This window comes from Rutidosis leptorrhynchoides, chromosome 3 (assembly GCF_046630445.1).
Source record: "Rutidosis leptorrhynchoides isolate AG116_Rl617_1_P2 chromosome 3, CSIRO_AGI_Rlap_v1, whole genome shotgun sequence".
Taxonomy (NCBI): domain Eukaryota; kingdom Viridiplantae; phylum Streptophyta; class Magnoliopsida; order Asterales; family Asteraceae; genus Rutidosis; species Rutidosis leptorrhynchoides.
Window position 1 is genome coordinate 189,935,004 of NC_092335.1, and position 16,355 is coordinate 189,951,358.

General features: G+C 34.9%; 2 protein-coding genes across 3 annotated transcripts; both read right to left on the minus strand.

Moving 5' to 3' along the window:
* Positions 1-813: 813 nt before the first annotated feature.
* Positions 814-9,078, minus strand: LOC139897115 (mitochondrial fission 1 protein A-like). Of its 2 annotated transcripts, none has more exons than XM_071879770.1 (6): positions 9,050-9,078; positions 2,324-2,376; positions 1,695-1,833; positions 1,385-1,506; positions 1,128-1,191; positions 814-989 (listed from the first exon to the last, which is right to left on the minus strand). In XM_071879770.1, the coding sequence occupies exons 1-6, from the start codon at positions 9,072-9,074 to the stop codon at positions 904-906; spliced, it is 489 nt and encodes a 162-aa protein (XP_071735871.1). In that variant the 5' UTR covers positions 9,075-9,078; the 3' UTR covers positions 814-903. The 2 variants fall into 2 exon arrangements, with proteins under 2 accessions (XP_071735871.1, XP_071735872.1); XM_071879771.1 differs by having other exon boundaries at positions 895-1,049.
* Positions 9,079-9,086: 8 nt separating this feature from the next.
* Positions 9,087-12,417, minus strand: LOC139900708 (PTI1-like tyrosine-protein kinase 2; the record flags this gene model as incomplete). Its single annotated transcript, XM_071883468.1, has 8 exons — positions 12,351-12,417; positions 12,113-12,265; positions 11,255-11,451; positions 10,982-11,108; positions 10,582-10,855; positions 10,281-10,419; positions 9,308-9,391; positions 9,087-9,194 (listed from the first exon to the last, which is right to left on the minus strand). Coding segments are annotated over exons 1-8 (1,149 nt in total), but the record flags the coding sequence as incomplete, so codon positions are not given.
* Between the last annotated feature and the right edge of the window lie 3,938 nt (positions 12,418-16,355).

A 16,355-nucleotide genomic window follows, 5' to 3' on the forward strand; every position in this document is an offset into this window, starting at 1 on the left:
AGTAAAATTTCGTAATTTCTCGGATTTTCTTGTAAAAATGTATATACATACACATATATTTAATTATATATACATATACATATTTATATAAAAAAAAAAACTAAAAAGTCAACGTAAGTTAACGTCTGAGATAGGGGTGTTCATCGGTTCGGTTTGTTCAGTTTATTCGGTTCGGTGTATTCGGTTTTGAAATTTTTTTGGGCAAAACCGAAAACCGAACCGAAAACTGAATTCAAAGTTAAAACCGAACCGAACCGAAAACCGAATTCAAATTCGGATTCGGTTCGGTTTTCGGTTAAAACCAAATATTATGAAAAAACTGAGAACGATGGTAGTTTAATTGTGGCGTTACTAATGTCTTAGTTATTTATATTCTAAAACAATGACGTACTATTAAATTATAAAGAATTCGATGATTAATATTTACAGCTTAATTATGACGTTTACCGCTTCTGTAATTAAGAAGAAGAACATAATAATTTGAGTAACATAATTATATTATGAGTTATCAAATCGTCATATGGGTGAGAATATATTTTATTGATTGGATCCTAAATTACGACATTAAAACATAAATATACAAATTAAATGTATAAAAACATTGAATTCGGTTTTGAATTCGGTTTTCGGTTAAACCGAATTCAGAATTTTCAAAACCGAAAACCGAACCGAAAACTGAATTCAAATTCGGTTTCGGTTTGACTCGATCCGAAAACCGTTTTTTAAATTCGGTTTGGTTTTTTTCCGGTTTGGTTTCGGTTTGGTTTTCGGGTTCCACGGTTTCAAACCAAATACTGACCACCCCTAGTCTGAGATCTTTCCCAGATGCCAAGATCTCCAAAAAAATATCCAATAGAGATATCTCCGAGATCCGAGTTCTCCAACCTTGATGTATGTATGTTGTCATTTCTTGCGAAATAAGAGGGTGGTAGCCAGAGTACCAACAGCACCAAAAGCAGTGGCAGCAATACTTAAACGAAACATTTCATCTGTGCATATCAATCAAACAACAAAACAGTGACAAACCATCAAACTTCATTTCCTCAAGTCTGTATTTGAAAGAATAGCAAAAGTTAATTATTATAAAAGTTGTTAAGTAGTAAGTTATTAAGGAAGGTTATGACTACCTTTCTTGATACAATCTTCAATTGCTTTCTTGAGATTTTTTGCCTCCCTCCAGTCAGGTACAAACTGTTAAAACCAAAACATATACCAAATTGATTGAAGAAAAAGAACTAGTAAATAGATGACTTGGTATACCATACCATCGATTCAAGTGTTATTGACCAAAGGGTCAGAAATAATTACCATTTTTTAATTTTTTAGAATATTGAATAACTAGTAACACTGTATAAGTTCATGAAGAGCTTCAAAAATAGAATACCTTCAAACAATGATCAGCCAGATGCCTACTCCTCGAGTAGTCTCCACGTCTATAGAGCCCGACAGCAAGTAGATATATTATTCGTTGAAATTGCAAGATGTCACTGGTGCAGTTCATTGAACCTACAACAGGCCAAATTCATTTAGATTAAGAATTAAGAATTATCCTGTTTTGATAATCAATAAGACTCTCTCTCAAACCAAGTACAAACAAGAGAACTTCTTCCTTTCACACACGGTCAAAATTTTACTAAATTAAAATTTTATTAAATTCATTCATACAATATTCAAAACTAATATATGTTCACCACCTTCAAGCATGGCTATTCCAAGTTCCACATCTTTATGCCGTTTTGAATGAACACGAGCCCGTGACAGTTGTAGAAGACACTCATTTATACGTTCCTCAGAAGATTCTTTTTCAGCTTCATCAACCTCACGCTCATAACGCTATATCATGTACATAATAACAAAAAGGTGTGCACGTAATTATTACATATCTGACACATAATTTAGGGTTTACAGAACAAATCAACTTCACTTTCACATCACCACAGAACCTAATTTTAATTCTAATTCAAACATAAAAAAAAAATATAGTTCCACCTTAATTCAAATTCCTCTGAACCTAAAATTACGCAATCGATAAAAGATCACGTCTCAAAATAAAACAATCAATAGAACACCACCACATCTCAATTCAAATACATATAGGAAAATACCTAAAATGAAAAAAAATAAAAAATAAAAAATAAAAGAGAGCCACATAACATATTTAATTGTACTGATTAGCATATCAACAATCATTATAATGATCAATAATCAATAATAATTGATAATAATATAATTAAGTTGAAGTATTACTAACAATAGTAGAAAATTATAGTTTTAAATGTATAATAAAATATGTAATGAAATGAAAAAAAGGAGTAAGACTTACAGCAATAATGTTGGAATCGTACAAGGGATTAGAATCGGTGCCGAAGAAGTTTCCTGCGGATCGAAGAACTTACTAATCATCGCATCCATTGATTAACTGATTTAGATGTTTCTGTTTTCATGAATTTTATATGATTATTTTATATGATATGAGTATATACATTTATTTAGTTAAAAAGAAAGACAAAAAAAAAATTAGGCACGCGACGCGAGTGATTCTTGGAATATATATATATATATATATATATATATATATATATATATATATATATATATATATACTGTATTTTTTTAATTGACGTGATTAGTCACTCCGTGGTTTGCAAATCTTATGCAGTTGGTCCATATCAATAACAGACGTTGCAAAATATCATTAACTTTAGTCAGAATAAAATCTAAGCAGGTGCGGATAAAATCGTTATTTCAAATCCACTACTATCTTCTCCTTAATTTGTAATTTGGGTTTCGTCCCCATGGAGTGGGTAATACTGTTGGGTTTTTTATTTAGTTTTGAATATGAGGAAGTGTTAGCCCAATGTCTAAAGCACAATAAATATATGCCCAAGATGCTTGTTGACTTGGTCAAGTGTCTTAATCATTATTTAAATCAGTTGTGTGCAGCTGTATTCATTATCAAGAGAGAAGAGAGCAAAAAGTCTTCAAAGAAAAAGTGTGTTTTCTCAATTCCCGTTTTTGTGTACAGCAGCCCAGTAAATCGACGATCTCCGGAGATCCGACCGTTGAATCTTCTTCATTTTTGGACTGTATCTTCCTGACATCAGGGCCAACATTTTCAACCGTTGAATTTGTCTAAAGAGGTCTGTAGGTCGTGATTTTGCTGCTGGAACAGAGAGCAGATTTTTGGGTGAGATAATTCCTCTTTTGTCTTTTAGGTTGTTCATATACTTGTTGATTGTTGTAGTTCAAGAGTATGATGATGTTGTATACCTCTAGATGATCTAGAGAAGACCTATTGTATTGTTCTCTTTGTTGATGATAGTGGAATTTAAGTGGCTTACGAGTCCCGTAGTTTTTACTCTCGATTTTGAGAGGTTTTCCACGTAAAAAGTCTCGTGTGTATTGTGTGTGCTCGATTATTTGTTATTAGCTGATTTGGTACTGAATTGGGACTGATTTGGGTTGGTTTTGGTATTCCTTATTTGTTAGTATCCTCACGAGTTCATACGGGTCGGAAAATGTTTGTCAAACGGGTTAGTTTTCGCTTTGTAGATTGCCTGTTGTGATTTATTTTCCCATCAAATTGGTATCAGAGCTTAAGGTTATTTGATTGACTTGTGTGAAAGATGGAAGCTAATACAAGTAAGATGGTTAGTTTAAATGGTTCAAATTATCATGTTTGGAAAGGTAAAATGGAGTATCTTCTTTATGTGAAAGATTATTATTTACCTGTTTTTACTGAGAGTATGCCTGAGAGTAATTCTGAAGCTCAATGGAAAATTTTGCATAGACAGGTATGTGGGTATATTCGGCAGTGAGTTGATGATAATGTAGTGAACCATATTACTGGGGAGACTGATGCTAAAGCCTTATGGGAAAAGCTTGAACAGTTATATGAACGAAAGACTGGAAATAACAAGTTGTTCTTAATTAAACAGTTGATGGGTTTAAAGTATCATGATGGGACTCCTATTACAGATCACCTAAATGCATATCAGGGTATTATTAATCAGCTTGCAGGAATGGGTATCAAGTTTGAGGATGAGGTTCAAGGTCTCTGGTTACTTGGTACGTTACCGGACTCTTGGGAGATTTTTAGGACATCTTTGTCCAACTCTGCACCGAATGGTATTATCACCATGGAATTAGCTAAGGGTAGTATTTTGAATGAAGAGATGAGAAGAAAGTCACAAGGTTCCTCTTCACAGTCAGATATCTTGGTCACAGAAATGCGGGGGAGAAGTCATAGTAGAGGTCATGGTAAAAGAGGCAAGAATCGTAGTAGCTCAAGAAAAGGAAAGTTTTCTAATGTTGAGTGCTATCATTGTCGTGAAAAAGGGCACACAAAGTGGTATTGTCCACAGTTAAAAAATGAGAAGAAAAAGGCATATGACAAGAATAAACAAAAAAAAAGTGATGGTGGTGATGATGATAAGGTTGAAGTTAATGCTATCGCGGATGAGTTCTTTGTTTGTATTGATTATGATATGATCAATCTTACTCATGATGACACGAGTTGGATTGTTGATAGTGGTGCTACATGTCATGTTGCAACATGTAGAGACCACTACTCATCTTACACTTCGGGTGACTATGGATTTGCTAGGATGGGTAATGCCGGGTTATCAAAGATCGTTGGTATTGGAGATGTTTGTTTGAAATTTGACATGGGAATGGAGTTGGTTTTGCATAATGTAAAACATGTTCCGGATATGAGACTTAATGTCATTTCAACAGACATTCTTGATGATGATGGTTATCATAGCAGTTTTGGTAATGGTATTTGGAAACTAACTCTTGGTTCTATGATAGTGGGAAGAGGCAAGAAAGACTCAAAATTATACATTACGCGTCCGAAGATTCTCCAGAACATTGTTAACGCAGTGGACAATGTTGACTCTACTGATTTGTGGCATAAAAGGCTTGGCCACATGAGTGAAAAGGGGATGTCTATCTTGTTTAAGAAGAATGTGTTGTCGGGTGTTAGTGATATTAATTTGAGTAAGTGTTCTCACTGTTTGGCAGGTAAATAGATCAGAGTTGCGTTTAAGAGTAATTCTCCTTTTCGAATGGAGAACATACTTGATCTAATGCATTCGGATGTTTGTGGGACTATGAAGACTAGGACACTGGGTAGATGTTCCTACTTTGTTACATTCATCGATGATCATTCCAGGAAGGTGTTGGTTTATACCTTAAAGTCAAAGGATCAAATATTTGAGAAGTTTAAGGAATTTCATGCACTAGTTGAAAGGCAAACGGGGAAGAAGCTCAAGTGTATTCGGACTGATAATGGCGGTGAATACATTGGGAGCTTTGATGCTTATTGTAAGGAGAATGGTATTCGACATCAAAAGACTCCACCAAAGACACCTCAATTGAATGGCTTAGCAGAAAGGATGAACAGAACTTTGGTTGAGAGAGTTAGAAGTTTGCTTTCACATGCAGAGTTGTCTGATTCCTTTTGGGGTGAGGCTTTAAATACGGCAGTTCATATTATAAATCTAACCCCTTGTGTACCTTTGCGTTTTGATGTTCCTAACAGGGTTTGGAGCGGCAAAGATGTTTCTTACCGTCATTTACGAGTCTTGGGATGTAAAGCATTTGTTCATGTTTCCAAAGATGAAAGGTCAAAGCTTGATATGAAGACTAAGCCATGTGTATTTCTCGGCTATGGTGAAGATGATTTTGGGTACAGGTTATATGATCCAGTTCAAAAGAAACTTGTACGAAGCCGAGATGTTTTTTCAGAAGATCAAATGTTGAAAGATGTTGAGAAGACAGAGTCAGTTCCTCAACATAATGGCGATCTTGCTGATTTGGATCTAGTTCCTCCACAACACGTTGATTCAAATGTTGGAGATGATGTTCAGAATGATGAACATGGTACTGATGTTGGTGATGCTCCGGAGCATGTAGAAATTCCAGTACCAGATATTCCCTCATTTGTCCCACTTAGGCGGTCTACCCGAGACCGTCATCCTTCTGTTAGATATTCTGCTGATAAGTATGTATTACTCACTGATGGGGGAGAGCCAAAGTGTTATGCAGAAGCTATGAAAGATGAGCATAAGAAGGAGTGGGGTGAAGCCATGCAAGATGAGATGAATTCCTTACAAGAGAACAATACTTATGAGCTGGTGAAGTTACCTAAAGGCAAGAGAGCTTTGAGAAACAAATGAGTATTCAAAGTGAAGAAAGATGAGCTTACTTCACAACCAAGGTACAAAGCTAGGTTAGTCGTTAAAGGATTCAGCCAGAAAAAGGGTATTGATTTTGATGAGATTTTCTCACCGGTTGTGAAGATGGGATCTATTCGAGTGGTTCTTGGGTTAGTTGCTAGTCTTGATCTTGAGGTTGAACAGATGGATATCAAGACTGCTTTTCTTCACGGTGATTTGGATAAGGAAATCTACATGATGCAACCTGAAGGTTTTCGGGTTAAGGGTAAAGAAGATTATGTTTGTAGACTTCAGAAAAGTCTATATGGGTTGAAGCAAGCACCGAGACAGTGGTATAAGAAGTTTGAGTCGGTTATAGGAAAGCAAGGCTACCGAAAGACAACTTCAGATCATTGTGTTTTCTTTCAGAGATTTGGTGATGATGATTTCATCATATTGTTGTTATACGTTGATGATATGTTGATTGTTGGTAAAAATGTTAAAAGAATTGCGCAGTTAAAGCGAGAATTGAGCAAGTATTTTACTATGAAAGACTTAGGGCCAGCAAAACAGATTCTTGGCATTCGTATTTCTAGAGATAGAGGTGCTAAGACGTTACATATATCACAAGAGCAATACATTGAAAAGGTGCTTAGTAGATTCAACATGGAGAATGCTAAAGTGGTTAGTTCCCCTCTTACTACCAACTTTAAGCTAACAGATAGAGATTGCCCTTCTTCAAAGGAGGATGTTGAGGAGATGGATAAAGTTCCGTATGCTTCAGCGGTTGATAGCTTAATGTATGCTATGGTGTGTACTAGACCTGATATAGCTCATGCGGTAGGTGTTGTTAGTCGGTTTATGTCAAATCCGGGTAAGAAGCATTGAGAAGCAGTTAAATGGATTATGAGATACTTACGAGGTACTTCAAAGTTGGGTATCACATTTGGAAATGGAGAGCCGATGCTTGTTGGTTATACAGATTCAGATATGGCAGGAAACAAAGATAACATGAAATTCACTTCTGGATATTTGATGACCTTCGCAGGGGGAACAGTTTCATGGCAATCAAGGTTACAAAAGTGTGTTGCACTGTCTACGACCGAAGCTGAGTATATGGCAGCAACAGAAGCGTGCAAAGAACTATTGTGGATGAAAAGGTTTCTACAAGACCTTGGGTTTAAGCAATCACGATATGTGGTTCTTTGTGATAATGAGAGTGCGATTCATTTGGCTAGAAATTCTATGTATCATAAGCAGACAAAACATATAGATGTGCGGTATCATTGGATTAGAGAACGTCTTGAAGATGGTTTGTTTGAACTTGATAAAGTTCATACCGATGATAATGGTTACGACATGTTCACAAAGGCTTTAGCAAGTGAGATGCTCAAGGTATGTTGCTCGATCGTCGGGATGGCGATTCCTTCCTCATAATTGGAAAGGGGGAGATTTGTTGGGTTTTTTATTTAGTTTCCAATATGAGGAAGTGTTAGCCCAATGTCTAAAGCCCAACAAATATATGCCCAAGATGCTTGTTGACTTGGTCAAGTGTCTTAGGCATTATTTAGATCAGTTGTGTGCAGCTGTATTCATTATCAAGAGAGAAGAGAGCAAAAGTCTTCAAAGAAAAAGTACGTTTTCTCAATTCCCGTTTTTGTGTACAGCAGCCCAGTAAATCGACGATCCCCGGAGATCCGACCGTTGAATCTTCTTCATTTTTGGACTGTGTCTTCCTGACATCAGGGCCAACATTTTCAACCGTTGAATTTGTCTAAAGAGGTCTGTAGGTCGTGATTTTGCTGCTAGAACAGAGAGCAGATTTTTGGGTGAGATAATTCCTCTTTTGTCTTTTAGGTTGTTCATATACTTGTTGATTGTTGTAGTTCAAGAGTATGATGATGTTGTATACCTCTAGATGATCTAGAGAAGACCTATTGTATTGTTCTCTTTGTTGATGATAGTGGAATTTAAGTGGCTTACGAGTCCCGTGGTTTTTACTCTCGATTTTGAGATGTTTTCCACGTAAAAAGTCTCGTGTGTATTGTGTGTGCTCGATTATTTGTTATTAGCTGATTTGGTACTGAATTGGGACTGATTTGGGTTGGTTTTGGTATTCCTTATTTGTTAGTATCCTCACGAGTTCATACGGGTCGGGAAATGTTTGTAAAACGGGTTAGTTTCCGCTTTGTAGATTGCCTGTTGTGATTTATTTTCTCATCAAATACCCCGAGTCTCATGTAAGACAACTAAGAGGCCACCTTGATTCGGGAGGTTGGTGAGCGGTGGCCCCTTCGAGATTGCGGGTCCTTGAAGTGGTAGCTCACACTCAAAAGTCTTCCGCCACTAGTCCTAGTCATTGCGTTGCGGTCCGTTTCCCGTCATTTATCTTCTCCACAAAAAACTTAAATTTCACAAATTCTAAATTCCACTCATTTCAATCTATAAGTATGATTTACACCTAGTGATACTTTTCAAGATCCAACAACTTAAATTTCACAAATTCTAAATTCCACTCATTTGAATCTATAAGTATGATTTACACCTAGTGATACTTTTCAAGATCCAACAACTTAGTACCTTTAATCTTCCCTTTTTTAAATCTGAAAATTAACTGTTGGAAAATCAGTTGAAAATGTGTTTTTATCAACTTTGAACACCAATTATTATATGTTCGAGTAACACATATATATTAAGAACCATTAGTGTCTTTTGTAGCCTTTGATGATGAAATTACAATGAACTAAGATAAGCCCAACATGGAATAATGGTTTTCAGTTACGAATTCCTTATGAATTCATAACGGTTTCATTGATTAATATGGGATTTAACTATCGATTTAATTGTAACTGTTATAAGTGGGTTTCTAGACGGCTGAGAATGCTTACCAGCCGGCAGCTTCTTTTGGAGCATCGAAGTAAAGGAGGTCCCGGTGGGAGCCGTCAAAATATTTTCAAGACGCATCACAACAATACCCATTGAAGGCCTGACCTCAGGCGTATCCATCACACATGCAGCTGCTAGTTGCGCCATCTACATAACACAAATTTGTAGGTAGGTTAGTTAGTTAATGACCTTTATTTAGCTAATTATTAATATAATCTTACTTACATATATTATTATTGTTTTCAGAAGAAAATATACACCTGAGCAACACCTTTGAGAGAATACTCTTCCAGACTTGGGTCAACGCACTGTTCAACTATTCCCTTCCTTAGCATTCGTCTAACCTATACGTAGAACTAAATGAAAAAAAAGTATAGATAGGATCTGATACATCATTTACAAAATGATAGAGTACATCATTGACAAAATGAGCCAGCTTGGTTGGGTCACAGACTCATAAAGGGGTCAGCATTAATATTAATACCTCAATACCGGAACCGAAACTGATACCATATTGGTACCGTACTGAACACGTACCAACTGAATATACACAGTACGGTATTCCGTTTTTAATTTTATGTAAATTTGGGGTTCGGTACTTGGCAGCACGGTACCGATATATACCAGGTTTTGTACCAGTCCCGAAAATTCTGGATCAAAGACTTGTATTCGTATGTGGCTTTGTATTCATATGTGGCCGTGAGAATGACATTAGGTTTTTAAATCACCCTAAGCATGTAAATTTTTTTTACCTTTATCTACAAAGACCAGATGAAGACCTTGTGGATTTCTAGTCTCTAACTTAGGCATGAAGTGATATCAGACTATCACGGCTTTATATTGTTTAAATAGTAACCATCGTTTGAATAAAATAGTTTATTAATAAAAGTATCAACAACTTGAGTTGCTAACTTTGGCATTTTTCCATCAATAAAATGAGATACCACATTATTCTTACGCAACAATATTTCATAATTTTACATGTAATTCTTTATCTTTATTTAGCTTATGATACATGACTCGCTCTATAATTTTACATGTAATTCTTTATCTTTATCTTTACATGTAATTCTTTATCTTTATCTATAATATTTCATAGTATAAACAGAGCTTATACTAATTTAGAGAGCACATATCATTGACTCACTCTATAAACTACAGATGCATATACCTAATACCAAATGGCATCCATTAATGACACTCACAAAGCAAATAGGTAAAGAAGAGACTAACCCGAGTGAGAAGACTCTGCTGTCCTTGTGGCATAGTGTCATCATCTTGATCGCATTTCCGGCCAGTTAAAATTTCTAGCAGAAGAAGCCCAAAGCTATACACATCAGTTTTGGGTGTCAGCAATTTAGTCATTGCATACCTACACAAAGGTCGAATTCAACACATATAGCTGAATGAAACATTCTTTTTAATAAATGAAAAAACCATAGGAAACAACAGAAAAAAATGCATGTATTACTATTATTACTGTTGTCATTATCACTATTATTACTGTTGTCATTATCATTATTAAAAGCAATACTCTGGTGCATGATAGCAAGAGGTTCCCAAAGCACCGGTTGAATTGAAATGAACTGTTAAATCCGGTGCTCGAATTGAGAAGTCAAAATCAGCAATCTTAGCACTTAAACCTTCAAACAGTAACACATTGTTAGACCTAATATCTCCATGTACTATGTGTGGCTTGACATTCTGATGCAAATACTCCAGTCCTTTTGCTGCATCAAGGGCAATCTTTACTCGTTGAATCCAATCAAGTACGGGCCCCGGTTGTGCTCCGTTGACACCCTTCCTGCCTGTATAAATACATCTACACGATTAAGGCTGACTAAATAATAAACAACAATTTATATTTATAAACAAAACAAAACAAAAAAAAAAAAAAAAGAGAGAGAAGAAAAACGAAAGAGAGGTTTTCATACCATGCAACATGTCATGTAGGGATCCCTTTGTTGCATATTCATAAGCCAGAAAAGGGTTATTTTCTTCATCACAATAACCGCGCAGCTTAACAAGATTGTCATGCTGCAGTGTTGCCACCCTTGAAACCTTGAATAATAAAACTGGTGTTTTATTTCATAATTATAAAAAAGATGGCAACTTTGAACCATTTAATACAACATAAATGGGTCCGATTAGTGTTTATGTTAAACCTGAACCAACTTTTTCCTTAACTTAGATAAACATTAAGTTACCTTAGTCAAAAACTCGTTGCTTGACTCAGCCTCAGTAAAAACATCAAGCATTTTCAGAGCGACATTTTCTCCAGTATTTAACTTTTCATGATAAACTTTTCCGTTTAAACCTTCACCGATCAGTGTCTCCAACCGAAAATCCCCAGGGGAAAGTGCAGGCACATCGGTTGGCACTGTTACCTTGTCCTTCTGCGACCCTAGATGTAATTACATGTAGATACAAGTATTACTCATTATTATCTGGTTAAAAACAGTGTCAAATAAAATTAAGCCCAAAGGAATCAAACATATTGTCACAAACTAAGAACATAAGATATCAAAAGAAAAAAAAAAAAAAAAAAAACTCACACCTAAAGAAGTTTAAGACCTTTGTGAACCTCTATAAAGTTAAAGCAAACATTTTAATTGTCTTTTATTATGGCAATGTCCGACTATTTAATGAGGTACTCTGTGATAGTTACTATAAGGGCATATATAAGTACGTTTACTCTATCATACACTAATTAACATTTATAAACTTAAGGCATGTTTCTTTACTACTGCTTAATCGGCTGGAACTGAGTCTAATGCTTATTCGGTCAACCAAGTGAATGTTGACTTTTGACTTAATAGAATGAGTGACCACATAGATTATTGGTTCATCTAAATATCCTAACATGTCCCCATATAGCCTCAAGACTCCCCTACCCTCAACCTCTAGACACCAACCAGCCACCTACTTCACTCAACTCTAATCATCATCATCTTTTATTTAAATGACACATACACACATGATAAATACAATTCAATAAATACCCCGCCACATGGTTTTACTTATTAAAAATTTCTTTATATTAATTAATTAAAATGTCAATGTACCTCTACAGGCAGTGCTACTGGATGCGGATCCTGCAACTGTTGAGACACCAGTTGAGGGTGAGGCTGTACCAGAAGCCAAGCCGGTCGTTGTTGCTGAAAGCATACTCTTGTTTACACCTTTGATCATGTAGTAAAAGTATTCATAATCATTATCTGGCTAAATAAAACAGTGTGTCAAATATAATTAATTGAGCTCAAAGAAATCAAACGTATTCTCACAACAGGAGTATATGCATACATTGTAAAAAACTCACACCAAAATCATTGATTAAATCAACACCGACAAACTCGAGCTCATTTATCATGACAACATATATATATGCATACATTGTATTATACCTAAATTCAATTGCAATCCTATAACAAAATCATTGATTAAATCCAACTGTTTACAATGAAAATAACCAAATTGAAATTCAAGAGTTAGGGCTTAACAACTAATATCATAAGACGATCTGGTAATCAAAGATTATGTAAAATAATTAAAAAAAACATATGGTTCCTTTGTAATATGATTAATGATTAATAGAAGAGACTATAAAGTAACTGAATCATCAACATTAATAATAGAAATAATTAATTAAAAATAACCGGAAATGAAAGATAACCTGTATTGTGTTGTCACTTTGAGTGGGTGGTGCCGGTGGTGGTGATGGTGCCGGCGGGTGGTTTCTGGTATTCTTGTAATTTTTTTCAGGTGATCCAAAAATTGGGGAAAAACAGAGGGAGGGAAAGAGAGCCGAAAAACAAACGGACCTTTTTAGAGGAGATATGATATGATGTGTGTACATTTATTTAATTTCATTAATTTTATTTTAGAATTTTTCTAAATATACCTCTAAAGGAAGGATATGCTTAACAAAATTTTATGTGCATGATTGATAGTACAAAAAAGTTAAGAATGTGACTATTAAAAGGTTAGTGAAATAGTAGTTTTTAACTAAGTACACATATTTAATACATGTCCTAAAAACTTAACTTAACTCGGATATACTCTTCCTCATGTTTCATTATTCATATTTTATGTGATGGGACATAACATTATATGAATCATCAAAGTTTTCCTACTTCTCAATTATTCCAATCAGACTCTAAATCCATCTACCTCTCGATTGTTTTTATACATAGTTAAAGTCAGTCAATCCCTATATAGATTCAATCCATCTATCCTTGACTTCTTTACATTTAATTTCCTAAATTGCCAAGATTACTAGATTTTCTTGTTGACTTTATTTGCATCACATATACCTACACTACATATATTTAAGGACATAATATTCATTGGAAACTTACAGTTAACGAATGAACCTCGTGTGCTAGGTTACTGACGATTGCAATTCTATTTAATTCCAAGATTTTTTTCAAGGTCTTTGGTCCCAATACTGGATTTTGATGTTTTCGATCCCTTTCTTTTTTCTTTTGATTCACCCTAGATCTCTTGCTGCTATTATTTGAAGATATACTGTTGATTTTTATTGGTTGTGTCTTTCTAGCTTTAGCACTACTTCTCGCCAAATGTTAAACGTGCAGAAATCCGGAGGATCCTTGTCAAATGTTGGTTTTATCCACGCGTTTCAGTGTAGGTTGTTCCGTGTTTTCAGATCCTGGAATCTTATCTCGTGCTACTCGTTTGAAAGAACATTGTTCTAGTCTCTTTTCCTGTTTCTCCCAACTCGATGAATTTTCATTTTTTTGTTTAACTTTTTTTTTGTTGCTTATTAGAATAGGAGTACCATCGAAGTTGGTTGTCCAGGTTTGTATAGGTACAGGTGGTTCAATGTTTTTAGGTGTTTCTTTATATGTAGGTGGTATCTTAGCATTATCATTTAATGTATCTTTGTTGTTAGTATGATTAGAATCTTGTACGGCCTCATCAAACAATCCAAATCCGAATCAGGGGAACGGTTCTGGGTCGATGTTGGCATTCAATTGAGGTATAGCTAGCTTAGTTAGACGGTTATCCGCAGAGTTGTCAGTGTTGGGATTGGTTGTGTTTAATGTCATGTTTCTATTGAGAGGTCTTTTTGGGTTATTGGTATGATGGGCCTAAGGTTATCATTGTTGGGCTCAGGATGATGTGGGTTATCATTAATATTTGTGGTTTGTGAAGGTGTAATTGGGTTGCTGTTGACGGATGGGCTTTGGGCTTGATAGGTTGAGTTATTGGGCTTTGATGTATTCGTATCCGATATGTGAGTCTCATTTGATGGACCACTTGAATTTGGTATGTTTACCGTTGGACTTGGTTTTCTTGGGATGCTTGTCGTAATTAATGTGCTCAGAAAAAGTTTTAAGGGTTTCAATTCTTCTTGATGACTGTCCCGACTGTTGATTATCTTGTATGTTACCGTTGAGGTCCTTTTGACTTTCCTTGACTTTTTTACTCGGCAGCCATTGCCGGAATCTTGATTTTATCCGATATAGATTATGGGATCTTCCTCATCCATGTTGTCATAGTGCACTGATTCTTCATCTAATAACAGATCTTCTGATCCGGATTCATCATTCCCAGTCACTAATATCATCAGACTCTGAATCCATCTTTACCGGTTCGTTTAAATCCTCAAAAACATATGTATAGATTAAATTTGATACAGCAACTAATTTGACAAAGTTATTGATAAAAGATCTGTCTGTAGTGTTAACAAGAACTTTGCCAAAGATCAAATTTTGATTACCATATAGTGTGCAGTTTCTTGTAATTATCACATCAGCCCACCAATTTGCAATTGTTAATGTTTTTTTAATTCCAATGAGAAACAGGGACCCTACTAATGTTTAACCAAGTCAATCTCCCCTTTGGCATAAGATATGATTCCCATTTCCTTATATTTACCAGATCGCGAGATTGTTGCTTTCTGGTATGTTGTTCATAGCGGTCTGATTATCAAAAATTAACAAGATTGCTAGTCCTCCAATGTATTTAACAGTGAATCCATCGAGTGTAACGACCCAATCCGTTATCCAACCAAAAATACGCCTTAAAAAATATTGTGAGACTGTGCATCTGGACGGCGTCCAGTTATCTGGACGGCGTCCATGAAATGCCCCGTTCATATTAATTATAAACGTTTCATATTAATTGATTTCTTTGCGAGGTTTTGACCTCTATATGAGACGTTTTTCAAATCTTGCATTCGTTTTTAAAAAAAAACAACCATAACCTTTATTATTGAATAAAGGTCTTAATGACATAATTTAGATTGTCTATCAAAGACAATCTCCTCAAATAAATAAGTTTTTACACAACCCATTACAATATGATCAAATATATTACAATAAATACTCCGAATGCAAGTTTAAACAATATAAACAATTATGCCGACTCCAAATCTTGACCTTGGGTTGCCATACGACAGCGGAAGCGTTTTTAATATTCACCTGAGAATAAACATGCTTAAAACGTCAACAAAATTTTGGTGAGTCATAGGTTTAATTTCTATATAATAATCATAACATTTAATAAGCCACAAGATTTTATTTAATTAAATGCGCAGAATCATTACAACTGCAAAAATCATTCATATGATGAGTCGTCTGGTAACTGACCTTAACATAGAGCGCTTAAGATATCTGGCATCATACATTCCACTATTCAAATGTATGACAAGAATCCTTCGAAGTACTAAAGCATTTCCACTATTCGAAATTGGGGGTGGTTGGTGCCCGTAGATCTACCTTTAGGATTCGCGTCAATTAGTGTTTTTCACTAATTCTTAGGTTACCAAGCATAATAATAATAAGTACAGATATCCGGTATAATAAAACAATCGTAGAATGTAGTTTCATGAATTTGTGCTTATTTTGTAAAACATTTATAAAAACAGCGCATGTATTCTCAGTCCCAAAAATGTAAAGAGTAAACGGGAGCAAATGAAACTCACTTGTGATTATTTCCGAATAGATGGTGATAAGATTTGGCCTTTTGACAAATTCACGAACCTAATAATAATATTCTTGTGTCAAGAGATATATATATATATATATATATATATATATATATATATATATATATATATATATATATATATATATATATAATTAATATTCCATACTTATGATACTTGTGATAATTTTAATTGTCCATTGTTAGTAGTCTAACGTTCGTAGTCCAATAGTCCAATAGTCCAATAGTCCAACAGTATAAATATATATATATAAATATAAATGCGTATATTGTGTTAGAATTCACTAACACTATAATATATTGTCTTAATATAATAAGACACATAATATGTATATT